Source organism: Humulus lupulus, chromosome 2 (assembly GCF_963169125.1).
Source record: "Humulus lupulus chromosome 2, drHumLupu1.1, whole genome shotgun sequence".
Classification (NCBI taxonomy): Eukaryota; Viridiplantae; Streptophyta; class Magnoliopsida; order Rosales; family Cannabaceae; genus Humulus; species Humulus lupulus.
The window spans coordinates 200,746,429-200,773,727 of NC_084794.1; the positions used below are offsets into that span (position 1 = coordinate 200,746,429).

The window sequence follows — 27,299 nt, forward strand, 5'->3', positions numbered from 1 at the left end:
TCGAACGAATTAGTGAATGAGGAAGAGACACCAACTAGAATGATGGACTCGAAGCTTGGCTAGTCTCGAAAGCGCGTCAACGCAACGATCGAGCTCAATGACACGTTTACCACACAAAGAAGCTATTAGGAAATCTCTATTTCATTGGGATTCGTTAACACTGTGTATTAAATCTCTATTTTTATGGGATATTACTTAAATAACACATTTAATTAATATTATTAATGCATATATTTTGAATTTAAACACTTGTAACTTCCCTGAATTAGGGGAGATATTCTTACCATCAGGTCCATAAATAGTCTGGGCTAGGTCATTTGTAGAGGGACATACATTTGTATCGGAAAGAAATTCTGCCAAATTGCTTTTATTTGAAATTTTGAGAGAGTTTTCATAATAACAGTGACTCATGTACGTAGTCAGATTTTAACTGCTAAACCACTTAAAATGTATAGACATATTTTCCATAACAAAATTTCAACTATACTAATTTCCAACGTTTTACCGTTACTTGGTGATTTATTTTTGAGAAAAGATTGTTTTTTTGAAGAACTTATTTATTTTTTAGAAAAGATTTTAGATTAATTGAGAACAATAAATATTTATTTATTTTATACTATCGGTTTCAAGTTCTATATGAATAGGGGTAATATTGTCAATCAAATAAGTACATATAAACCGTTAAAAAATGTTGGTTTAAATTTGGTTGGTACCAAAACTCCGAAATTTAAATGCCATATAAATAAATAAAAAAAAATAAAAAATAAATATATATTAAATCCAATTTAATATAGAATTCAAATTTTAAATCCATTTTTCTTTTATTCTGTACTGTGAATGTTAAAATAAAAAAGAAAAAAGAAAAAAAGAAAAAGAAAAAAAGCTGCTTCTTCTTCACACGCCTTAGATTTTCTTTCATTTTCCCTCCTTACTTTCTCGGACTCTGAACGCCCATCGTCGGAAACTCACTCTTCAGCGCCATTGCTCATCACAACCATCTGAAGATTTCTAGGGTTTCACTCTCCAAGTTTGGTTTTACACGGTCTTCGTCTTCGCGCGCGTTCTTCGAACTTTCCTCGTTAAAGCTCAGAATTTCGACAAGTATTAAACTGTTTTGCTGAGTTTTGAGGTGATATTTAGTGCTTTCTTCCGTCGATCGGAGAGTTGGGGAGGAATTTTGAACTAGGTTTCGCTTTTTCATTTGAGGTTAGTGGATCGCCTTCAGTTCATTGGAATTCGAGTTCATGAAAAATTTCAAGCCTTTGTTTCGTGTTTTAGAGAAAATAGTAGGAAATGAAGAAAAATGGGAATCTGGAAAATATTTTTCGTTGATTGAAAATTTATAAAAGTTGGTTATTTTTGGGATAAGTTGTTGAGTTCAATTGAAGCTTTTGTTTCAAACAGTCCAGTTCTATGTCATGGTTGTTTGCTTTTCCTTTTTTCTTTTTTCTTTTTCTCATCAATGGTTCGAATGTAAGATCTAGAACTGTGAAAGAACATTGGCAAGTTACTTGGATGTAGAGGTTGTGTTGTAGATTTTAAGACCTTATGAACCGTCTCAGCATGTCAAAGTAGATTTTCTTACAAATTTTTTTTTTTTATGTTGATTTAACTTGGTACCGACTTGTGCTGATTATTTTGATCAACTTTGAAGATTTTAGCAAGCATCTTTAGGTGTTAGGCTCTTCAATTGCGACCCATAAGAGAAGAGCACTTGGGTCTAAACCTTGTTTCATGGTCCCCGCCATTATGTTCATCTGATTAGTCCTTTAGTGGGACCTTGTTAAAGTTTTGTAGACTTTTTTTTAGCTCAAAAGTAAGCTTTTTGATCTCAGTTTTCTCCGATTATTTGATATTTATAGTTTCCAGAATTATTCAGGGAAAATGTCCCAGAAATCCCGTCCGCCAAATTTCCAATCGATCAAATCATTGCCTGGTGATTTTAGGTTCATGGGTTCATCGACCTCTGATCAATTTGGGAAGTTTGGTGATGCAAAGTTAGGATACAGTAATATCACCTCATCAAGTATACCTGAAAATAGTGATTCAGGGGATGTGGCTGTTGATAATAGTGCTGGAAGCATGGACCAAGTGAATGAGGATTCACCATATGGTATGAACGTAGTTTCAGTTGAAGACAGACCATCAAGTGGTGATGAAGATTCAGACTCTGTAGCTCCACCTGTGCCATCGGTCTCTGCATCTCGCAGTGAACACAGGTGGGGTGATACCAACTCGTATGCTGCGAAGAAGGTATATTTCTGGCTGTATGTACTTATATTTTCCAAAAGATAATGGCAGTTCTTTGATGGATATGCAATTTATTTTCGTCTATGAGAGGTAGTACTTATGAAATGATGACGTTCATTATGTGTTTTGCTCACTACTCAAGTACTGAGGGCTTTTGGGGTCATTTTGCAGATGTCTTATATATTTGACAACATCAACATGGAACAAATTATAACTTAAACTGTTTATTTTGACAATTTTATTTTAGAATTTAGTACATGATATCAACTTGTTGATGCCTATGCATTTGGCTTCACTGTTTAGTGAATCTCAGAGTCTTTCTGCTATAGACTTCTTTCCCTCCAATTGTATATTTATTAATAACATGTAACTGCTCTTAGCCACGTGTTTAGTAGGTTGGTGTTTTACAAATATTACTTTTATTGTTCTTATATATAATGAAACTACATTAATTGATCTTGACTTGATCTGTATGAATGTTGTCTCACTTTTAGCAAATTTACTCTAGTCTTTCGTTGTTAGATCTTCTGCTTTCCCCTCACCCCATCCCAAACTACAGTTTTACATTAATTTTCTAATGCGTTGCTGGTCTTTCCCTTGTATAGTAGATTGGTGGTTTGCAGATTATGATTTTTTGCTGTTGTATAGAATGACTTCATACTCTAACTCTTGATTTTTAAGATTGTTACCTTTTTGGCTTTTCATTTGCCATTGTCTCTTAAATGCATTTGCAATTGCACTTTCAATTTCATATTCAATTTTTTTGAAGAAATAGTTGACATGAGAGATCCAAATTTTGTTACAGACTTGTTGCAATTCAGCCTTAATTTTATAAACTGGTTTCAAAAAGTAACTGATGATTCCTGGAGCTTAGTTTGTGAACATAGTATGTAGTTTTTATTAATTTCTGTTACCTACTTCTTAAGTTTATTGTTTCAGAAGCTTCAATCTTGGTTTCAACGCCCAAATGGGAAATGGGAGTTTGCGAAAATATTGTCAATCTCAGGGACTGAATCTGTCATTGCATTGCCTGATGAGAAAGTAAGAGAGCTATGGAAACTTTTATTTTTGCAGCAAGAGCTATGGAAACTTTGAGTTGAGATTTGATTGTCTTTTTTCCATTAGATGTTTGATTTATTTTAATGTTAACTTTGTAGGTTTTAAAGGTACAAACTGAAAGTTTGGTCCCAGCAAATCCTGATATTCTTGATGGTGTAGATGATCTCATGCAGCTAAGTTATCTAAATGAACCATCAGTGTTGTACAATCTCCAGTACAGATACAATCAAAATATGATTTACGTATGTTCTCAAATTTGTTGTAACTTTTCTTTTGTCATTTTCTTGGAAATCTGTCTCCTCTAATGTCTTTACATTTTGATTGTATTCCTTGCAGACAAAAGCAGGACCAGTGTTGGTTGCTATCAATCCATTTAAGAAAGTTCCTTTGTATGGAAATGAATATATAGATGCATATAAGCGTAAAACAAATGACAACCCACATGTGTATGCCATTACAGACACAGCAATCCGGGAAATGATACGAGGTTCTTTACTCGTTCAATATTTATAAGATTATTCTTTCAGCACATAAATCCCACCTTGAGAATTGTCATTAGCTGTTAAAAGTTCTAATGTGACTTACTTTTTTCCAGATGAAGTAAATCAGTCTATCATCATAAGGTTAGTGAACAATTCCCTTCCATTCTGTTATAAACTTATAATGTTGCAGTTTCCAGTTTGCTGATTGTTTATTTACATATTTTGGTTGTAATTTTGTTGTCTTACATGCTTTATATGTTTTACACATCTAGTATAGAATATACTTAGGTCCTTTGATGTTTAAGTGAGAGATTTATAAGAATTAATGGGTTCTGTCATGCTTGAATGATTTGGATTTTTCAAAACTTAAAAAAAAATCATTATTATTTTTTATATATAAGAATGTGTTGCAATCTTGGTAATTCTATATAATGAGTTTAAATAATAAATCTTGTCTTATTGTTTTGAATTACATTATTATTTATATAATTGTATTCGAACACTAAGAGGTCATATCTGATCTCTTCACTGTGTTTCTTTTTTTAAACAAAAAAAAGTTTAAAGAATAGATCGAGTGTGCCAATTATTTGCAACCAAAAGTATGAATATGAGACTTAGCCACACTAAATTGTATTTTGTATGGTCTTGAAACTTTTGAAGCAATTGACCTCAAAATGACATTAGGCAACTGGTGAACTTAGAAGCTGTATGGCATATTTGTCTACCTAGGGAAGAAATCTTAAATTATTGAGAGAAAGAGTTGGTTTAAAATTTGTTATTTTAAGATGCTTTACTGTTTCAGATGTACTGTACTTCTACATTGAACCAGAGGACACATGTGAATGTGTTTAGATTGGAGATGATGAGAAGTTTTATTTATTTTCTTAATTAACATAAGCTTTTGTTAACTCAAAAAAATGCCATGGTATTTTATGAGTTTGAAAGCCAAGGATCACAATTTACCAATTGGTTAGATTATGTTTTTTTTTATTTATTTTTTTAAATAAATGCATTTCTAACATGTTACAATCTTTACCTTCTGCAGTGGCGAAAGTGGAGCAGGGAAAACTGAAACGGCAAAAATAGCAATGCAATATTTAGCTGCACTTGGAGGTGGAAGTGGGATAGAGTATGAAATATTGAAAACTAACCCGATTCTAGAAGCCTTTGGCAATGCCAAAACATTAAGAAATGACAACTCCAGTCGCTTTGTAAGCTCTTTATCCTTCACGAAAATGTTCTTTACCTGTATTCATGGATCATTAAGAAATAGATTAAAATTGTAGTTTTATATGTTGCATAAATATGACTATCAGAATGAAAATGTTGCAGGGAAAATTGATCGAGATCCACTTTAGTGAAACTGGAAAAATATCTGGCGCGAGAATTCAAACTTGTATGTTGATTTTTTGTCAACTGAAATTCATTTATTTATCCATGTTATAAATTTTAAAGCTGATCATTGATTGTTTCTTTCTTATCTTTGATGCAGTTTTGCTTGAAAAGGTAATTATTTTCCCCTGATGATGTGGTGAGTGTACTTAACTACTTCAGATAATTAATTTGGGTTTCCCTTACAGTCTAGGGTGGTCCAATGCACTGATGGTGAAAGGTCATATCATATCTTTTATCAGCTTTGTGCTGGGGCTCCTCTTACACTTAGAGGTAACTATTTATTACCAATTGTTAATGATATCTTAACCATGTCTCATAGGGTACTACTGTGTCATAGTACACATTCTACATGATTATGCTCCCATTTCTTCAATGAATTTGTGCAATAAATTTAAACTTTAAGTAGCCTACGCAAATGTGATGGTTCCACCTTTTTCATTTTTTATGATAAGTTGTATCACTAGGTGGATCCAAATTTTTATCCGAACCTTGGCTTCTAAAAGGCATGTCAAAATTAATGTGTCTTAAGGTTAAAACTTTGAGCAATATAATTAGTTATTTCCTTTAAATTGATTAGAGTTTCTCTTTTGCACTAGGACAATTAGTTAGATATTGTGATGATCATCCAAATTCTCTTCAAGGGAGGGAGGGAGGGAGAGAGTGAGTTTCCAAAATAATATATTTTTCCTTATCTAATTCTTGTATGGTCTGTTTAATCTATAAGGCTACTGAGAACTTAAGGTATCTAATTGACATATTATATGTTCTTTGCTCTATGGAATGATTGTATATCTCTCCCTTTCACCCATTGCTTCTAAACATGGATACTCTTCACAATACATGTATCAGTTCAGTGTTAATTCCCTTACTCATTAAGTAGCTTTGTGGATTTTATTTACTTTTAAATAGTGTCCTTTTATATTTCTTTTCTATTTTCCAAGTTTTATTTGTTTGATTTTCCGTTTCAGAAAAGCTGAATTTGAAGAGTGCAAGCGACTATAAATATCTGAGTCAAAGCAATTGTTATTCAATTATGGGTGTTAATGATGCCGAACAATTTCGTATTGTCATGGTACCTTTGCTTATCATAATTTTTTGTACACATGAAACTTTAATCTTTTCTTTTCTTGTTATTGAAAAAATATATGTACTTCTGCATTTGAACTCAGGAAGCTCTGGATGTTGTTCATATTAGCAAAGAAGATCAGCAGAGTGTATTTGCAATGCTTACTGCAGTATTATGGCTGGGAAACATCTCATTTAATGTGATAGATAATGAAAATCATGTTGAAGTTCTTGCAGATGAAAGTAAGTATCTTCTTGAAACTAAATAGAAATGAGTTTGGAAGAACAGTCTTTGCAAGTTTTTAAATGTGATTTTGTATAATGAACTGTGAATTTTTCTTATTTTATTTGGAAGCACTGACATAATAATTACTTTTTAAAAGTAGGATATGTTGCAACAGTAAACTTACGTATCAAAGTAATTGTTAGATTAAAGCATATTGACAATTGTAAATCTTTTAATGTTTTTTGGAAAGTTTTTGGGAGAAAGTTTACTTGGTGAATTATATATTGTAAAAAAAACAGGGACCTACTTCTGTATAATCTTTTTACTAGCCTTGCATCATTGTTAAAATATCATTTTGGTTGAGAGTTGTACTCGGAATATTCAATAGCAATATCTCCCACATTGCACTTCTAACAAATTGGCTTTTTCTTTATTGGTCAAAATGTTTGGACAACAATTTTATAGTCTAAATGAGATAACTGTTTATGTGTGAGTGTGAAACAACTATGTTAATTCCGATGGTCAATTGATGCTGGCACAATAAAGTTTCCTCACTTTTTGACCTAATAATCTGATGTGTTGCACGTTCTTATGGTAGAAAAGATGCCTTCACAAACTTTGTTTTTGAGATTGATGTTTGTTCTTTACTGAAGGTTACAAGTTTCATTTTCAGGTCTTTTTACTGTTGCCGATTTGATTGGATGTGATGTTGAGGAGCTTAAGCTAGCTTTGTCAACTCGCAAAATGAGAGTGGGGAACGATAATATCATTCAAAAGCTGAATTTATCACAAGTAAGAATATTCTTTTGGGACATGATGTGTTTGTGTTTCAGATAGTATATAATACAGTAAACAGTCATGTAATATGGGAGTTAAGTGAGTTACTGTCCTTTCACATATTTATTCCTGGATATTACGTATCTCATTATTATTTAAAGACTGTTTTAGAAATTGGTCTAAAATGACTAGGCTGAGTCAATTGAAGATCAATTGTTTGTTTCTTTTTCCTTTACAGTTTTGAATATTGTATTTAATGACTGATTGCTATTACGCTCATAATGCCTCATTGATGTTTTGGAATTGAATTCCACCATACCAGATTCTTGGAGTATGTCTAGGCTATTCCTAACTGCTCTATTTCATGCATGTGGTTAGGTCACAATTTGATTGTATATTTTTAGTTCAATTGAGGGTTGTTATGGATGCGACTTGAATGGAAATTGCATGTTCTAACATAAATCATCCTCCCTCATTAATATGATGCCATACTATTATTCGATCTACTACTAAGGTTACTGCTCCTTTACTCGTCTCCTTACAATCATATTTTTGCTTTTTATCCAGGCCATTGACACAAGGGATGCTCTGGCAAAGTCAATTTATGCATGTCTTTTTGAATGGTTGGTGGAACAAATTAACAAATCACTTGCAGTAGGGAAACGGCGTACTGGCAGATCCATCAGCATTCTTGATATTTATGGCTTTGAATCATTCGATGTATGTTTCAACCTATGCTCTCACTATCAATCTCTCTTTCTCCATTTATATAAAATATAACATTACTTATAGTTTGTGCCATGTAATTTGTTCTACAGAGGAATAGTTTTGAACAGTTCTGCATTAATTATGCAAATGAGAGATTGCAGCAACACTTCAATCGTCATTTATTCAAGTTAGAGCAGGAGGTAACTATCCTATACTTGTATCGTAAGAATATTATGTCAACTCACCATTGATTGGGTGGTTGTTGAATCTGCATTGTTTCTTTCTTTTCTGATAGCCTGTTATATAAATTAGTTTAACAATGTATATAATTTTTTGGTTAGGGGAGAATAAATAAGAAATAATAAGTACTTCCTCTAACAACTACTTGCTTATAAAAGCCAGATTTTGTTAGAGTAAAAAGTACTAACATCATGATGAGATAATTACATGCTATTGGAAAGGATGAAATGGAATGTGGTAGTGTGGGACCTTGCGGTCAAACTCCTGAGTGCACTATTTTATTTTTTGCCATTTAGAATTTTCATGTTTTTAATATGGTTATGATAGTAAAATGGTGGTTGCTAGGGGGCAACTGCTTTGTGCAATTATCTTGATTGACATCTGACCTTATGGTGGTAAAATACACACACCTGTGATTTTTTCTCGAATATTTTGAATTTTCATTTGGGAATTCCATTCCACCCTCAACTGACTGTTTTTAAAACTCCTTATTTATGCTGTTTTGCGCTTCCCTTGAAAAATATTTATGAGAATCTTCATCTTATTATATTTCTTTTCAGGAATACATCCAGGATGGGATTGACTGGACTAAAGTTGAGTTTGAAGACAACCAAGACTGTCTTAGTCTTTTTGAAAAGGTCAGTATTTATGCATATGCCTAATATTTTCCATGAGGGCTCAAACATTGTATGTAATCATCATAGAGTATCATTTTTTTTTTAAATCCAGAAACCATTGGGACTACTCTCCCTCTTAGACGAGGAGTCCACCTTTCCTAATGGCACAGATTTGACGTTTGCTAACAAGCTTAAGCAGCATCTGAAGTCAAACTCTTGTTTTAGAGGAGAACGAGACAAAGCATTTGCTGTCCGTCATTATGCGGGGGAGGTATGTTTACCTTTTGTCGAATGGTTTACATTTCTCTATCATTATTTTGTTCTCTTCCATTATTTTGGAAGTGGGATTTAAATATTGAAATTCTTTAAGATATTATACATTCTCTATTACATTTGACCTTTTGTAGTAGTCATCCTCTCTCTTCTCATCATTTCTGTCTCTTTCCTCTTTCACTTCAATCAAATAATATTTAGGGGCACCAATAAAGGGTTGTTTGGTATGGTGGTATGGTGTAATATTGTCATGAGTATGAGATTGTCAAACTATTCAAATGTTTGTTACTAGTTTTGACTTTCATAAGCCCATGGATGTTCAATTTACCCTCCATGGGCTAAATAAAACCCAACTACATATGTGAATTTGACATTACCATTGATCTCAAACTTGTGGGGTTAAGGTATTTACATTATTATTTCGATATTTAAAAGATTATTATGTTTATGATATTCAAATTTTCAAGAATCAACTACAAAATTTCCATGCACAACCAAATATTGTTATACGAGTCTCTATACAATCTTATTACCCTCTTCATTTCCAATGTTGTATCATCGTTTGTTGATGTTTTGTTCGTTTCTCTTTAGACTCTTTTCATAATAGGATGCTTTCACCCCTATGTAAGGAGTTGACTACCAGTTAGTGGAACTAATGTACTATGCATTTTCCTGTTTTATTTTTTCTGTTGCGTTTTTTTTAATATATATATTCTTTGTGCGTTTTATAGGGAAATATTAATAACTTTGCATTATGTGTACCCCATTCTAGGAGATTACTCCTAATGTCCAAAATTGTAAAACTATACTTGAAAATCCATTTTGGACCTAAATACCCCTCACTTTTCCCATCTACTCTCTCTTTTCATTTTCTCTCAAACACTAGAACCTTAGTGATGTGTATATGACTAAAGCATAAATATATTTATATCATACTATTTTGTTCATGGTATTGTGTGGTTATTTTTGCAAATTTTTGGTTTTTTGCTAATTTTTGATGAAATATCCAATGGGGGTGTTCTTGAGATTTTGAATTTGATGATAATCGATGGAATTTGATGAAAATTTGATGTTTTACCAAAAATTAAAAAAAAAAACAGTATAAACAAAACTATGTATTTCATCTAAATGCTATCAGATGAAATTTGGTGAATTTTTTTTATTCAAATGCGTTTTGGGAACCGGTGAGGTGGAAGGCGTCAAAGAGACTCGAATGATGGAAGAGTGCTTATCCATCTAGAAGGGGTAGACTGACATTAATTTAATTGGTCTTATTATCTTTACCAATCTATTACCTTTTTCTTTTTAGAATTCCAAGTCATGTGGCAGAAATTTTGGAACAAATGATAAGGAATTTCTTTTGGGAAGGAGAGTTAGGAAGGGGAGAACACCTAGTCTCTTGGGAGTTGGTATGTCAAACAAAGAATAAATGTGGTTTAGGCATTGGGAATATTTTTTTGAGGAACAATTCATTATTGACGAAATGGGTGTGGAGGTTTCCTTTAGAACAAGGGTTGTTATGGTGTAGAGTGATCAAAAGCAAGTATGATTTGCATAAGAATGAGCGGGATACAAAAACTAGCTCTAGATGGACCTATAGAAGTCCATGGAGGGGTATAGCAGTTATGTATGAGGAGTTTTGTGCACATGGTTTCTTTCAAGGTGGGAAATGGGAACCGATTTCATTTTTGGGAAGATATTTGGATTGGCTTGGAGGCTTTGATGGAGTCATTTCCTGGATTAGCAAGATTGTGCTCTAAGAGGCTGCATTGCATTTCAGAGTTTTTTTTAGCTTCTTATACATTTCCAGTGTCATGGAATATGCATTATTTGAGTCAATTCATTTACTAGAAAATTTGGGCACCGCTTGAGTTTGTGGTTTGCTTGAAGATTGTAAAATTTTGGAAGGGGAAATACACAAGAATTTTCTCTTGTAAGTCATCTTTTGATGCATTTAGAGAAATGATGCAATTTCATCTCCAATTGGGTTGATACTCTTTAGAGATTATATATCCCCCAAAAGTTAGAATCTTTGTGTGGTTGATGTTGTGGGATAGGTTGAATGTGCACGTTCTTCAGAAAAAGAAGCCTTTTTTGGTTATTTCTTCTGGTTAGTGCGTGTTGGGCAGAAAGGTTAATGAGAATAGTGGTCTCGTATTCATACATTGTGATTTTTCCTTGAAATTGTGGTACAAATTACTGAATGAGTTTGGGTTGATCTGGGTATCCCTGCAAAGTGTGTGGAAATGTTGTTTCAGGTTAGAGAGAGTAAGGAAAGACAAATTTTTTGGACCACTGCTGTGTCGACTTTATTTTGTTCTTGTGGTTGGAAAGGAATAAGAGGATTTTTAATGAACAATGCAGTGATGTTGAGTGATTGTGGGAAAAGATCAGACTTTGGGCAGCCCTTTGGTTGCATAACATAAAGAGTCTCAAAGGGATTTCTTTCTCTACTAAGAGAGTGGACCACCATTATGCAATTTCTTTTTTATTTTTGAGAATTTGGATGGAAATTCGATAAAAAATTGATTTTAATGCAAATCGATGGAATTTCATTGAAAATTTGATAAAATACACGGTTTTGTTTATGATGTCATTTATTATTATTTTTTTGCTAAAGCATCTAATTTTAATCAAATTCCATTGATTATCATTAATTTCAAAACTTCAAGAACACCTGTATTGAAGATTTTATCAAAAATGCAATTCTTAAAAAATTAGCAAAATAAATTCTAAAAACATAACCAAATTTGAGAAAAAAACAGTTTTTTTTCATCTTCAAAATAACTACAAAATCATGAATAGAACAATTCAAAATAAATATATTTATGCTTTAAACATATACAAATTCTAGTATTTGAGAGAGAATTAAAGAGAGAGTGGATAGGAAAAGTGAGATGGACAGTTAGGTACAAAATGGATTTTTAGGCGTAATTTTGCAATATGAATGCTCTTTAAAGCATAAAACATCAAGTTTCCACTAATCATTATAAGAAAGGCTTTCCTAGTTGATCTATATTTGAAATTAAATTAAATTAAATTTTTTTGAAACTCGATGGAGTTATGCTACCTAAATCTGTGTTTTTAGTAGTTACCTATAACTTTTCTGGTGATATTTCTTAATTGGTAAATACTATGATTACTAGACAGCCCTTTCCACCCTATCTAAATGTCCTGTCCGCTTAATAGTATTGCTTGTTTCTTAACTCAGGTATCCTATGACACAAGTGGGTTTCTGGAGAAGAATAGAGACTTGCTACATATGGATTCCATTCAACTCCTATCTTCGTGCTCGTGCCACCTTCCTCAAAAATTTGCTTCCAATATGCTTGCTCAATCTGAGAAGCCAGTTATTGGTCCTTTGTACAAATCAGGTGGAGCGGATTCCCAAAAATTAAGTGTCGCGACAAAATTTAAGGTATCTTACATATTTGACACTTTGCTAAGTAATTAGTTTCATATTATTTTGATCCACAATTTGTGTTGCAATTATGAGAAGCATTTACAATTTTTAATTTCGAAATTTCAATTCTACAGATTTTGTTTTTGTTTGCTTGTTGCATTTTATTTTTGCAACTCTAGCAATTATGTGTCAATCAAATAGGACAGCTTCTCTTGGTCCAAGTAGAAATGAAATAAAAGGTATTGGATTTGGTTAGTAACCAAAATGAAATGGAATGGGCAAATATGTAGTGCTTGACACATAATAAAAGAAACTGATGCAAAATTGTCAAATCTTTATTGTCGTATCATTAACTCTCTGTTCTGTTTTGGTGTTTAGAGTCAATTATTTCAGTTGATGCAGCGTCTAGAAAGTACCACGCCACATTTCATTCGTTGTATTAAGCCAAACAATGTTCAGTCTCCTGGGTTATACGAGCAAGAACTTGTGCTGCAGCAGCTTAGATGTTGTGGAGTTTTAGAAGTGGTTCGAATATCAAGATCTGGTTTTCCTACTAGAATGTCGCACCAGAAATTTTCAAGAAGGTAACAAATACAGAATACTTTCACATGTTAAATTTATCAATGTTTTGGGTCTTGTGTATGCACTTTATCTAACTTTTCCTCCTTATTTGGGTTGTGATGCATGTATTAAATCATGTTAGATATGGTTTTCTTCTGTTGGAGAATGTCGCATCGCAGGACCCACTTAGTGTTTCTGTTGCAATTCTTCATCAGTTCAACATTCTGCCTGAGATGTTTCAAGTTGGCTACACAAAATTGTTTTTCCGAACTGGACAGGTACAACTTTTGTGGAGGAATATAAACTTTTTAATCTACAAGTGTTATCAAACCCACTTAGTGACTTCTGCATAGTCCATATTTGGTTTCTGGTACATTATGCAATCCTTATATTTGAGCTATGAAATTGGAAATTTTGATTTATCTTTCTTTATATGGCATGAATGTAATGTAGCTCATGTGCTTTCTATATCATTTAAAATGGGAGGGAAAGAGAGGATCTTATTGAAGCCTTAATTATGATGTGATTGTCAATTAACCTTTTTTTGTGTGTAATGTTTAGTTAAGAGATTAATTTATTAAGAAGAGAGATTCACAGCAGAAAGCATTTTTTATGTTGAGTTTTGACAGTTCGAATTTAATTTACAAATGTTGATAAATATTTTGCTAATTATTAAAGCTGTGAACTTATAATTTTGCACATTTTTCTTTGTTCAGTAAATATTGCGTATTCTTAAAATGCTTACATTTTAGTGATTTAAACTGGTGAGCGTATTCCATGCAGATTGGGGTTCTAGAGGACACAAGAAACCGTACCCTACATGGTGTTCTACGTGTTCAAAGCTGTTTTAGAGGGCACCAAGCTCGCCATTATCTGAAGGAGCTTAGGAGTGGAATAGCCACACTTCAATCATGTACTTTCTGTTGTTTTTTTTTTCATTTTTTTAACAGATAGTATTTGCAAAGATAAGAGTTAACGACTGAGATATAAATTTTACATTTGTTACAGTTGTACGTGGAGAGAAAGCTAGAAGGGATTATGAAGTCTTAATACAGAAGCATAGGGCTGCTGTTATCATACAAAGGAAGATTAAAACCAGGCTTGCTGAGAAGACTCTAAAGAGGGTTTATGATGCCTCAATTGTGATACAATCAGGTATATTTTGATTATAGCTCCTGAAACTGTATGGTATCTGATGAATGTTAACTCTTAACTCTTCACTCTATATATTTATTTGGTTGTCTTTCCTTCTATCAATTTTATCTAAATATTAAAAAAAAAAGTAGTTGAATGCAAATCTTTGCCTTAGGAAAGAAGAAATACCTCTTGGCGAGAAACTGTTTATTGTTTTTAATTTTGGATTATTATGTTCGTTTCCATTTCAATCTATTCTCAGCCTGAATTTAGGATATCGATCGTCTTGTATGGAACACATCAAGTGTAAAAATAAGATGTTCAGATACAAGAGCTAATGTCCAATGATAATGGTGTTTGAATTAAACTAGAACCACTGTTAAGATCAGTGCATGCAAATCTTCTATATTTCTTGCAGTCTTGGCTAGCAGCCTTAGTTATAACTCTACATTGTAAACTAAAGCTTAATGCATGTTCTTCACAATTTCCTTTGCAGCTATTCGTGGCTGGTTGGTTAGAAGATACTCTGGCGATATTGGATTGTTGAAACTGACTAGTACAAAGGTATACCTCTATTCTATATTCTTAATATGAATTTGATTATGGGTTATTTGTTTCCATTTGAAGCATGCTACATTTCATGTCCACACCATTGAATGAGACAGTTCCATATGTTACTCGAACAGTTAACGTGTTTCTCATTTTCTTGTTTTTATGAGTCCAAAATAAATAAAAAAGAATGATAAATATGGAGTTCTTAACTTTCGTAGAATGGTGGAGAAATCTATCCAAAATTATTGTACTGAACATCCGTTATTTAATCCTATGCATCTCTCTCTGACTGTTCTATTCCTCTTGCACAATTCTATATTTATTTATTTATATGTGTGTGTTACAGTGGATTGTTGAGTGGATTTGGATGATTTATTAATGTTATATGGCTAAATTGTTGTTCCAGGCAAATGAGTCAGATGAAGTGCTTGTAAAAGCATCTGTGCTAGCTGAATTACAACGTCGTGTTCTTAAGGCTGAGGCTTCTTTGCGGGAAAAGGAAGAGGAGAATGACATCCTTCACCAACGTCTCCAGCAGTATGAGAGTCGGTGGTCAGAGTATGAGTTGAAAATGAAATCCATGGAAGAAGTATGGCAGAAACAAATGAGATCCTTACAATCAAGTCTCTCCATTGCTAAGAAGAGTCTAGCAATTGATGATTCTGCGAGAAGCTCTGATGCCTCAGTCAATGCTAGCGATGATCGAGAGTGCAGCTGGGACACAGGTAGTAATCATAAAGGTCAAGAGAGCAATGGGTTGAGACCAATGAGTGCAGGTTTAAGTGTTATAAGTCGCTTGGCTGAAGAATTTGAGCAAAGGAGCCAAGTTTTTGGTGACGATGCCAAGTTCTTGGTGGAGGTTAAATCTGGTCAGGTTGATGCAAGTCTAAATCCGGACAGAGAACTTAGAAGGTTGAAGCAAATGTTTGAAGCTTGGAAGAAAGATTATGGGTCAAGACTCAGGGAAACAAAAGTCATTCTGCACAAGCTTGGAAATGATGAAGGTGCTATGGACCGGGTGAAAAAGAAGTGGTGGACAAGGAGGAACAGCACTAGGATGAATTGAAACAGAATACTGTAATTTAACTACAGTGGTCGCTAATTATATAGCACTTTGGCATTTTCTACATCTGGAAAATGAAGGTTTCTTTTCATTAAGAAAGGTGAGGCCAAAGAGATTGAAAAGAAGGAATACTGCATGGATCCCCAGATTTATCATCTGTAATTGGGTTAGTTCTCATATTGTTTTTGCTAGCCCCTTCTGTTTATTGCCGCGGTTTGTTGCACAGTGAAGTTGTCACAAGAGTTTTGTTGTTGCTACAAACAAATACGGTGCACTTACAGAGGTACCTATTCCAATATGTATATCATTTTTAATTTATAGTGCGAGATCTAAATCATCGATAAGTAATTTCTTCGCTGTAATAATATCAGCGCAGTCGAAGTTTAATGCCATCGAATGCTTCAAATCATCTGCCATTCTGATGAAAAACTGATTGTTTTTCATTTCTGGTTTGGATACTCCGATAGGGGCCATAGGGGTAGATCAATTCTAAGAGCTGTGAGGCTGCATGGAAAATATGAACAGCTTACTTGGTTGTTATTATTATTGAGATGTCACATTATGATATTGTATGATTTCTTTTTTGAAAGGGAATTCATTAATTCAAACGACGAGAAATTACAACACAGGTTTAGGCAAATCAGCCACAATTGCTGAACTTGCATAGAGGGGTATCTCCCCTAACCAACACGCCAAAGACTCGGAAGAAATAGCCTTTTTGCAAGAACATGGGCTGGGACATTTCCCAAACGTTGTACATGACAAAAACCAAGAAAATTCCTCTAGGATGGTGTTTGGCACCTTAATTAAAAAATTGTTTTTGTTTTTAAAAGTTAAAAACTGTTTTTAGAAAATAAGTTGGGGTGTTTGACATTGTTTTCAGAAAATAATTTTTAAAAATAAAGTTACAAAAAATAGAAAATTTTGAGAACAACCAAAAGTTGTTTTCTATTGTTCTCAAATTTTCTTAATTTTCTCATTTCTTATTTTTCATCATTTTTTCTATTCTCATTTTTTAGAACAAAATTTTGAAAACAAAAAATAGAAAACAATACAAACAAGTTCTAGAACATCATTTATATTTGAGCGGTAAAACTCTCAAATCTTTAAATTATTTTTCACTTGAACCTCCATTTTTTTATTTTTGGTGGCAAAAACTCCTAAATCAATGCTCTGTTAGCAAATTCACAATCCCATTAGTTCCAAACCCTTATTTTCCAGCAAGGATACACATATCTATAATTTATTGATACACATATCTATAATTTATTGAGTCACATATTAAATATCAATACTACATCATAAAATTTTAATTATTTAAATTAAAAATTAAATAAAAATTATTTAAATTTAAAATAGATTAATTAAAATTAAGAAAATGACTTAAAAAATATTAAAAACTAAAAATATATATTAAAAATAAAAAATTAATATTAATTTATAAATATGAAATAAAATTAAAAATTAAAAACTAATCCCTAATTTTTCTCTCTTTCTTCCTCGATTCTTCTTCTTCTTCTTGCGAGGAGGATGTGGGCAATGGTGTGGCTAAGGTGACTGGGTGGCTAAGCGACGAGATCTGGGGTCAGGGTTTGGGGCTTCGTCGATCTGGCTAAGGTGACTTGATCTGTGCTTCTCCATTCGCAGGCGGGTTACCATTCGCAGGTGGTGCTTCGTCGATCTGGGGTCTCGCGCAACCCAATGCAACCCCGCCCCGAGCCTCCATCTTTGCCTTTGCCTCTGCCTCGTCATTACGAGCCCAGCGCCAACAACTTGTGCGTCCTCTTAGTTCCTGCTGAGAGGTCTCAGGCGAGCCACCCCAGTTGCGCAACCCCACCGTGAGAGCTTCGCCGTGAAACCCTCGCCTCCACCACCCATCTCATGTCGACCATCTGCGCCCAACTCCCACTGTTGTCTCCCTCAACCGAGACCCATTTCAGGCGCAAGAAGAGTCCCAAATCGCATAGTCCACTGAGTCATTCCGAGCTCTACTTTGCACTCTCAAACATATATGATTTTGTAGGTATTTACTTGAACTGAGTTTGAAAATTTTGTGTTTGGTATTTGCTTGAACTGGGTTTGAAGGTGGACAGTGAGGGGAAAAGTGGGAGAACGATTGAGGAAGAGATCTTAATTTTTTTAATTAATTGAGTTAAAAGTTATGGTTTATCTAAGGTTAATTAATACGCTTTTAATTTCTAATTTTTTTTAATTAATTAAATTTATTTTTAAAATAGTTTTTTTAAATAAATATTTAAGTTTATAATATATGACCCAAAATATTATGGATACGTGTATTCTTGCTGGCATATAACGATCTGGAACCAACATGATTGTGAATTTGCTAACAAAACACAAAACACTGGGTGGGAGGTTTTGCCACTAAAAATAAAGAATGGTGGTTTAAGTGTATGAAAATGTAAAGATTACGGGGGGTTTTGCTGCCAATTACTCTTTATAATATTATTAAACTCATGCAACACATTCCGTATTTATTGGCTATCAGATTCCAACCTGAAATTAGCGACATTAAGATCACAACCCAATATTGCACCAAACAGTAATAAATAAGTAATAGAATTCAGAAAAATTGATTGTATATTATGAATAAAAATTGGTACATTTTATACTATACAGAATAATCTACATAAATGTTAGAATAAAATTTAATCTTATAAATGAGGAAAGTATGTACAATAGAAAGAAACAACTAATATCAAATCGCTATGATTTGATTTTCTATTGTCAAGACTCTCCTTTAAACTTGACTATAAATGTTGATGAGTTCAAGCTTGTCTATAAGGAAATCAAATAATCGTTTTGATAATCCCTTTGTAAGAAGATCAACTAGTTGTTGGTTAGTGTGCCCATATCCAATACTGGAAACTCCTCCATTAATATTTTCTTTAATAAAGAGGCGATCCACTTTCACGTGTTTTATTCTGTTATGATGTATGTGTTGAGGTTTTATGTCCTAATTAAAATCCATTTTTTTTGTAATCTCATTTATTATCAATAAAAGAATGGAAATCAATTTTGACTTGGTCAATCATTTGGCTCACATGTTTTATTTTCATGATTATTTGTTTAATATAAACTTCTATTAAATCCCAAGCATATAGCTAATCATAATTATAATGATGTAATCACAGTGAAATATAAATACGATTATATGTTCAAAATAAGTTAGTCCTAAGATTAGTCAGTGCACATGATTTACACTGACTTGCCAATCTACGATATAATCTACTTACACATTGTAGTGTTATGTTCTTTCTAGAACATTAACAAAGTAGATAAGATCAGATGTATTTGTTACATCGGACTGGATCGATATTGACAGTAGATAGGATAAGTAAACATACCATTATTATCTGTTCTAGTCACATCATATAGTTGATCATATGTCAATTCAATCTCAATTGTAAGTGGTTAGTATTCTAACTGATTGTATTATTTGAGTTCTTTGACTTGTTCGTTACTAGCTTACCCTACGGACTAGCCCATACTTACATCTTGGGAGTATAATTGAGTGGGAGTGTTAATCATTGTGGAAATGGTGAGGAAAAACACCTTTCTTGCTATATTTCTATTATCTGATATATTTTGTACAACCTAGGACTAGAGATATATATAGGATATACAAGAATAATTACATTAATCACAGAAATAGGAATCGATTCATATTCCTAGGAATCCCAAAGATCAAACATTAATACCCTATTTCTTCTAACCGTCAACACTCCCCCTCAAGCTGGACTATAGATATTGATGAGTCCAAACTTGTTTATAAGAAAATCAAATGCTTGTTCAGATAGTCCCTTTGTGAGAATATCAGCAAGCTGTTGATTGGTATGCACATATCTAATGCTGATAACTCCTCCATCAATTTTTTCTTTGATGAAGTGACGGTCAACTTCCACATGTTTGGTTCTGTCATGATGTATAGGGTTATGTGCAATGCTGATAGTAGATTGGTTGTCACGGTAGAGCTGAATAGGGGCTTCATATTCAATATTCAATTCTTCTAGTAGACGTTTGATCCGTATAGCTTCACACACTCCGTGAGCCATGACTCTATACTCTGCTTCTGTACTGCTTCTTGCAACCACAGTTTGCTTTTTACTTCGCCATGTGGTTACATTCCCCCATACCATTGTGCAATATCCAGATGTAGACTTTCTATCATCAACTGAACCAGCCCAGTTTGCATCTGTGAACACTTCAACCTTTCTCTCAGTTGTCTTCCTGAAAAAAAGACATTTTCCTGGAGTTTGCTTGAGATATCTCAGAATTCTATACACTGCATTGAGATGTCCCTGACATGGATCATGCATGTATTGACTAACTAGACTCACTACAAAAGCAATGTCGAGTCTAGTATGTGAGAGGTAGATGAGTTTTCCTACCAGCTGTTGGTACTTCCCCTTGTCAACTGGACTTCCTTCAAACATTTTCCTTTTGTCTCCGAGCTCAATTGGAGTTTTACTGGGCCTGCTTCCGAGCATTCCTGTCTCCTTTAGAAGATCTAGAGTGTATTTTCTCTGGGACACGAAAATACCTTTTTTACTTCTAGAAAATTCCATACCCGGAAAATATTTGAGAGCACCGAGATCTTTGACTTTGAACTCCTTTGCCAACATTTCTTTGATTGAGTTTATCTCCTCAATGTGATTACCAGTGATAATTATGTCATCAACATATACGATTAGTACCGCAATTTTTCCACTTCCTAAGTGTTTGACAGAGAGAGTGTGATCAGTCTGGCCTTGTATGTATCCAAGCCCTTTGACAACTTTCAGGAAATGATTGAACCATGCTCGGGGAGATTGTTTCAAGCCATAGAGAGATTTGTTCAGTTTGCAAACTGTGGTTGTCTTGAGAGGTTCTTCAATTCCGGAGGCTGACTCATATACACTTCTTCTTCAAGTTCCCCATTCAAGAACACATTCTTTACATCAAGTTGATGTAATTCCCAATCCATGTTAACCGCTAGTGAGAGTAGAACTCTGATAGTGTTGAGTTCGGAAATTGGAGCGAATGTTTCCGTGTAGTCAATTCCATAGGTTTGAGTAAACCCCTTGGCAACTAACCGAGCTTTGTACCTCTCAATAGATCCATTTGCATTGAATTTGACGGTGAACACCCATTTGCACCCTATTACCTTCTTGTCTGGTGGTAACTCCACTAATTTCCACGTCCCATTATGTTTAAGTGCTCCTATTTCTTCAAGCACTGCTGCTTTCCACTGGGGAGAATCAAGTGCTTCTTCGATATTCCTGGGAATCACAACATTTGATAGATTCGAGGTGAAAGCTTTAAATGGAGATGACAATTTTGAGTAAGAAATGAACTTTGAAATGGGGTGTTGGGTACATGATCTTCCTTTCCTTAATGCAATAGGAATATCTAGATCTTACTGTTTGTTAGATGGGAGAATACCTAGATCTTTTGAGGGAAGTGGTTCCATCACCGGATTGGGCGTTTGACTGTGCTGAGGATTCATAACTTGTTTATTTCTTTCTCTCTTGGAATACACCCGAATCTCTTTCTGTACGTTTTGGTCTTGAGGATGTCCTTCTGGTTCAGTGTTTTTAGGAGAGGTTGGTGGATTTTCTTGTTCAGGAGGGAAAGTCTGGATATCTGGTTCAGAAGAAAGTGGAGTGGAAGAGGTAAATGGAAAAAGAGTTGTTAAGGGTAATTCTAACCCCCACGACCACTGAGCTTCTTGCTGGTGATGGTTGGACTCCCCCTAAAGCGATGTGGGAGTGAAGTAAGGAGTAGCCTAGAAAAAGGTGACGTCACATGAGATGAATGTTTTTTTGGGGATGAGACAATAACACCAATAACCTTTTTGGGTAAGAGAGTAACCCAAAAACACAGTCTTAATGGCTCTAGGATAAAATTTACTCCGATGGTGGGAGTGAACATGCACAAAAGCAGTGCAACCAAATACTTTAACTGGTAGAGTATTTGTAGAGGTGTTAGGATATAGAGATTGAAGAACAGAATATGGTGTTTGGAACTGAAGGGGTTGACTAGGGAGGCGATTAATGAGATAAGCAACGGTAAGGATAGCGTCTGTAACGCCCTGCTAATTAGGGTCCATTACCAGGTGTGCTTTGAAACCAGTGCTGGATTTACTAACAAGTCGTTTGGACTAAACATGTGATTAAGCCACTAAGGTTTGGGTATTAAAAACTTTTGATCATTTCATAAACATTTCCATTAAGTTAAAGATAAGTTCTTTACATGGGATCCCAAAGACGTTAGTTTAAAAGCCTATTACAAAACTCAGATTACACAACAAGCCGACCTAAGTGGCAAAAACTGGGTTTATCCCTAGTTCCTCGAGCATCTCGGCCGTGGTGGTCGAGCGGACTGCATATGTACATACCACTGCTAATGCCCTCTGACTCATGGCTGGTTGAGCTTCTCTTTACCTTTACCTGCACCACAAAGCACCTGTGAGCCAGAAGACTCGGCAAGAAAACATAATCAACAGTTTAGTCAATAAATCAACCATCAACAGTAATAACTGAATCCAGTGCATTCATTAAATCCAATTGGAGACCATAGAGTCACACAAGTGCATGTCGCACTCTCTTTCAAGTTGTTGGCATCCGAGCCAGTCAAGTGCATGTTACACTCCCAGGGTGGCCCAGCCATGGTGGCCTGCACTCCACGTGCATTATGCCAATCTTGGCTTATAAACTAAGTTCCTTATGCCCTTGACTTATAAGTCAAGCCACCAAGTGCCTCCAACTTATAAGTTGAAGCCTTGGGATTCTCAACTAATAAGAATCTCCTAGAGCCCATCATATTCTCAACTATTAAGTTGATCTCCACTTAACATCCTAATGATACCCTAGTTTATAAACTAAGCTTCACAGTCATAATAGACAATCACATGTTTCATATAGCATACTTATCAAATAGTCACACAATGCATTATAATACATTCACTCAACAGTCATAAGCACAATCATAATTATGCACATTACAGCATACCTAATCAGACATTCGCAACATTATTATAATCATGTTCATTACCTTAACTAAGCTCTAATCAAGCATTCACATAACAAGTGCAGTTTTCTTACCTTTGGTCCGAATTCCGGTTACTAGCGACGACCCTTTGAGCACGATCCCTGATTCAAGTCCTTAGCGAAAACCTAGTCACAACTGCGATAAGGAAGTTCCCATCAATATCAGGTAAATAACAACTTCCAGACCAACTCTTAGCCTCCGGGACATCAAATTCCACTTAACAAGGAAGTGGAATCAATCCCGAGCCCAAATGGTTAGGTTCCCAATCTAAAAAATCCCATTTAAGCCAAAATTCCCCTTAAGAGCCGCGACCTCTCACACCCGAGCCGCGGCCCGCCTCTAAATCCAGAGGCTCGGCCTCCCTGGCATCCAACACGCGCCGCGGCGCGCCCCTGAGACGCCGCGGCCCGCCCCTGCATCCGAGCCCTACTGGCTCCAAAATCTTCTTCGCAGGCCGCGACTCACCATAAAAGAGCCGCGACTCACCACCACGAACCTAGAAATTTCTGGGTTTTTCTTCAACCGAATCAAGCCAAAGCTTAACCAAATCCGACCCACACCTCCAATTCAATTCCCATAACATATATACTCATTCTCACCAATAAAACTCTACTAATTATTATAGAAAACTCATCAAACTTCACAAACTCAACCTTTCAATTATCTAACATGCATAAACACCATAACTCTAAGTATTGAGTAAAACCAACCAAAAATTCAGTTCAGGATTCTTACCTTAGCTGTGATGAATCACTTGAGCTTAACCCCCAAGACTAACACTTAATTCCCAAGCTTTACTCTTCAAACTTTCCAAAAAGACAACTTAAGCTTCCAAGGCACATAGAGAAAATGAGAGAGAGAAAAGGGAAGCTGCTGAGTTCCTTTTCCTTTAGTTTCCTTTACCTTCTCAGCAAACCCAGCTCACCCAAAAACTAATCTTAGCCCAAGAATGACCATTTTACCCCTTGCCCTTATCTTATTCATCAAGTGTTCACAAGGGCAATTTTGTCCTTTGCTTTAAATCCCGCTATCCACAATTTGCATCCTATAATTCCTGCTACTTCCAATATTCTCACTCGGTTACCAATAAATTCCCATTACCCACTAATTCCCGGTAATGTACTAAATTACTAAAATACCCCTAAGCTCACCCCGAGCCGGGTATTAAGACCCTGTTGTGACTTTTCCGCTAACTTGCTCATCGGGACCGCCTCTCGTCGAGTAACCCAAATATATCTACATAATAATGTGGTCTCAATCACACAAGCACATATTAGCATTCATACCCCAAGCGGGTCAAATTACTAAATACCCTTCTTATAAGAAACGGGCCCACATACACATATTTAATATCTTTAAAATACAAGCATAATTATATTATAATATAATTCACATATTAACTCAATTATTGCCTCCCGGCCCCCTAATCCTGGCACTAAGCCATATTAGGAAATTTGGGATGTTACAGCGTCGCCCCAAAGATGTTTAGGGACATGCATAGTGAACATAAAAGCACGAGCTACTTCTAAGAGATGGCGATTTTTGCGTTCAGCAACTCCATTCTGTTGCGGAGTATCAACACACGAGCTTTGATGGACAATCCCATTTTTGAGAAGATAGGGACCAAGAGTGGTATTGAAATATTCAGTACCATTGTCGGTACGAAGTATTCTTATTGATGTTTGGTACTGTGTTTGGATCATTTGATGAAAGTTCTGAAAAATTTGGCATGTTTCAGACTTACTTTTAAGAAGATAGACCCAAGTGAGACGTGTGTGATCATCAATAAAAGAGATAAGCCATCGCTTACCATGAGAAGTATTGACCTTGGAAGGTCCCCATATGTCACTATGAATCAGAGAGAATGGGTTGGAAGGTGTATATATTTTGTGAGGGAACGAAATACGTGTGTGCTTGGAAAATTGACAAATATCACAATGAAAATCAGTAATATTCTTATTTACAAAAAAAGATGGGAATAAGTGTTTTAAATATAAAAAACTTGGATGCCCAAGTCGACAATGCCATGACATAATTGTTTTTGAAACAGAGTTTGAAACAAACGATGAACTTGAACAAGAATTAGAAATAGAACTTGAACCCAAACGTAGTAAAGAAAAGAGCTCGTTAACTGGATGTTGCCTTTCAAAGAAATAAAATCCGTTACGAACCCTAGCACTGCCAATCATCCTCCCCGATGATAGATCTTGAAATTGACAAGAATTTGACATGAATTTAGCGAAGCAATGATTATCACTGGTTAATTTTTGGACAGAGATTAAATTGCATTGCAAATAAGGAACATAAAGTACTGATTTAAGAATGAGGTTAGTAGATAATTTAATAGTGCCTATTCCAACAATAGGAGAATGGGTGCCATTTGCAATTGTGATACTAGATTTAGTGGAACATGGAGAATAAGTATCAAACAAATGTGGTAAACCTATCATGTGATCAGTGGCGCTTGAATTGATGATCCATGATGTGTTGGAGGTGGAAGAAAAATTATCAGAGTGTGCAACAGAGGCACTATGAGTCTCAAGACCGGAACTGGGGTTCATGGATGATTGACTCAAAAGAGTGTATAGGTGGACAAGTTGTTCCTTACTGAATGAAGGGGTACCAGCACTATTTTGATCATTGGTACTCTCAGTTTGAGTTTTATAGGCCTTTCTTTCATTTTGGCAGCGAGGGGTCCATTTGGGTGGTTTACCATGGATTACCCAACAAGTAGATCGAGTATGACCGTGACGTTGGCAGTGATCACACCAAGGCCGATCACCCTTACGATTAGGTCGAGGGTCAGGAGTGGATCTGCCATGTGGTGGGGGGGGGCAGATTTTGATACGAGAGCTGAGCTTTCAATGGGCCGTAGGTCAGGAGTAGTGAGCATGACACGACGACGTGCTTCTTCACGCCTAACCTCAGAGAAGGCTTCTTCAGTGTCAGGAAATGGGGCACGACCCACCAGACGACCTCTAACTTCATCAAGATTACTGTTTAACCCCGTAAGAAATTCAAAAACTCGTTCTTTCTCTAACTTCTGCCGCTGGATTGTAGTGCAGTTAGCACATAGTGGTTTGGTATCTAGATACAAATAGAGCTCCTGCCACAAGTCTTGTAAGTCGGAAAAATATTAGGTAACAGTTTGATTACCTTGCTTGATTTCTTTAAGCTTGGTACGGATTTCGAAAATATAAGAGGCGTTACCAAGGTCAGAATACATTTTTCGGGCAGCGTCCCACACCTCCTTAGCAGTCTTAAAGAATAGATATCTACGACTGATTTTTGAGTCCATTGAATTAATTAACCATGCAAGTACAATAGAATTTTCAGATTGCCATACCTTGTATATAGGATCATTGGAAAGAGGTACAGGGAGATCACCAGTAATGTATCCTAGTTTACCACGACCACAAATGACAAGTTTGACAGATTGGGCCCATTGTAAATAATTTTTGCCATCAAGTTTATGGGCTGTAATATTAAGTGAACCACTATCAAGGCTATAAAGAGAGCCCATAGACCCACTTGGTTAAGTGTGGGTTGAGTTGGGGTTAGGGTTACCTTCATTGGGCTGGGTTGAGTGAGGTCCAATAGTCTGAGAGGTAAGTTCATCACCGTTCGACATCACAATGAGATTGGTGGCTGTGAGGGAGAGAGCCGAGAGCTGGCTGAGAGCTTATGAGGGCTACGGGGGTCGACTGTAGTGCTGTCGGACTGGACTGTCGCCAGACTGGACTGGCCAAGACGTCGAAGATGACGCCGGAGTGGAGCGAATGGAGGTTGAGCGCCGGAGTGGAGCGACTAAAGGGATTGCAGGTTTGGAGCAGGTGCCAAATGACTTCGCCGGAATGCATGGAGTGTCGCCGGATTGGTTTGCGACTGGAAGGAGGGACGACCGCCAGAAAAAATGGAGGAAAAAACAGAGGGTGGTCGGAATCGAGCCTTATAGCTCTGATACCATGTGGAAATGGTGAGGAAAAACACCTTTCTTGCTGTATTTCTATTATTTGATATATTTTGTACAACCTAGGACTAGAGATATTTATAGGATATACAAGAATAACTACATTAATCACAGAAATAGGAATCGATTCCTATTCCTAGGAATCCCAAAGATCAAACATTAATACCCTATTTCTTCTAACCGTCACCAATCATAGATATGAACATCTACAACTTTTGATGAAGAAGTAAAACGATGGTTTCCTTTTAGTTTGGTTCAAGGTCCTAAATGATAGAGATCTCATTTCAGTAATTAATATTAGTTTACTGAAATATTATTTACAAGAAACTAAGTGTTTTAAGGATAAAATACAATGAGGGGTAAAACGGTATTTTAGTCCCATCTCATTGTAGACCGTCTATAGAGGATTGAGTGATAATTATGGTTGTAACAATGGATAACTAATAACGTATCTATATTGCTTATAGAACGTTC

At 35.3% G+C, this 27,299-nt stretch overlaps 1 protein-coding gene across 4 annotated transcripts; it reads left to right on the plus strand.

The window, feature by feature from the left end:
* Nucleotides 1-844: 844 nt before the first annotated feature.
* LOC133818876 (myosin-1-like) lies at nt 845-16,394 on the plus strand. 4 transcript variants are annotated; one of them, XR_009886144.1, is made up of 25 exons: nt 845-1,206; nt 1,880-2,253; nt 3,190-3,291; nt 3,408-3,551; nt 3,646-3,796; nt 3,905-3,932; nt 4,837-5,002; nt 5,124-5,187; nt 5,284-5,297; nt 5,372-5,456; nt 6,155-6,258; nt 6,356-6,494; nt 7,151-7,269; nt 7,822-7,974; nt 8,073-8,162; nt 8,763-8,840; nt 8,932-9,090; nt 12,304-12,510; nt 12,874-13,079; nt 13,199-13,334; nt 13,840-13,969; nt 14,065-14,211; nt 14,687-14,754; nt 15,149-16,088; nt 16,177-16,394. XR_009886144.1 is itself a non-coding variant. In XM_062251978.1 (24 exons), exons 2-24 carry the CDS (start codon nt 1,885-1,887, stop codon nt 15,806-15,808), a joined length of 3,519 nt encoding a protein of 1,172 aa, XP_062107962.1. In that variant the 5' UTR covers nt 845-1,206; nt 1,863-1,884; the 3' UTR covers nt 15,809-16,394. The 4 variants fall into 4 exon arrangements, 3 of the variants coding, with proteins under 3 accessions (XP_062107962.1, XP_062107961.1, XP_062107960.1); XM_062251978.1 differs by having other exon boundaries at nt 1,863-2,253; nt 15,149-16,394; XM_062251977.1 differs by having other exon boundaries at nt 1,870-2,253; nt 15,149-16,394.
* The last annotated feature ends 10,905 nt before the right edge of the window (nt 16,395-27,299 follow it).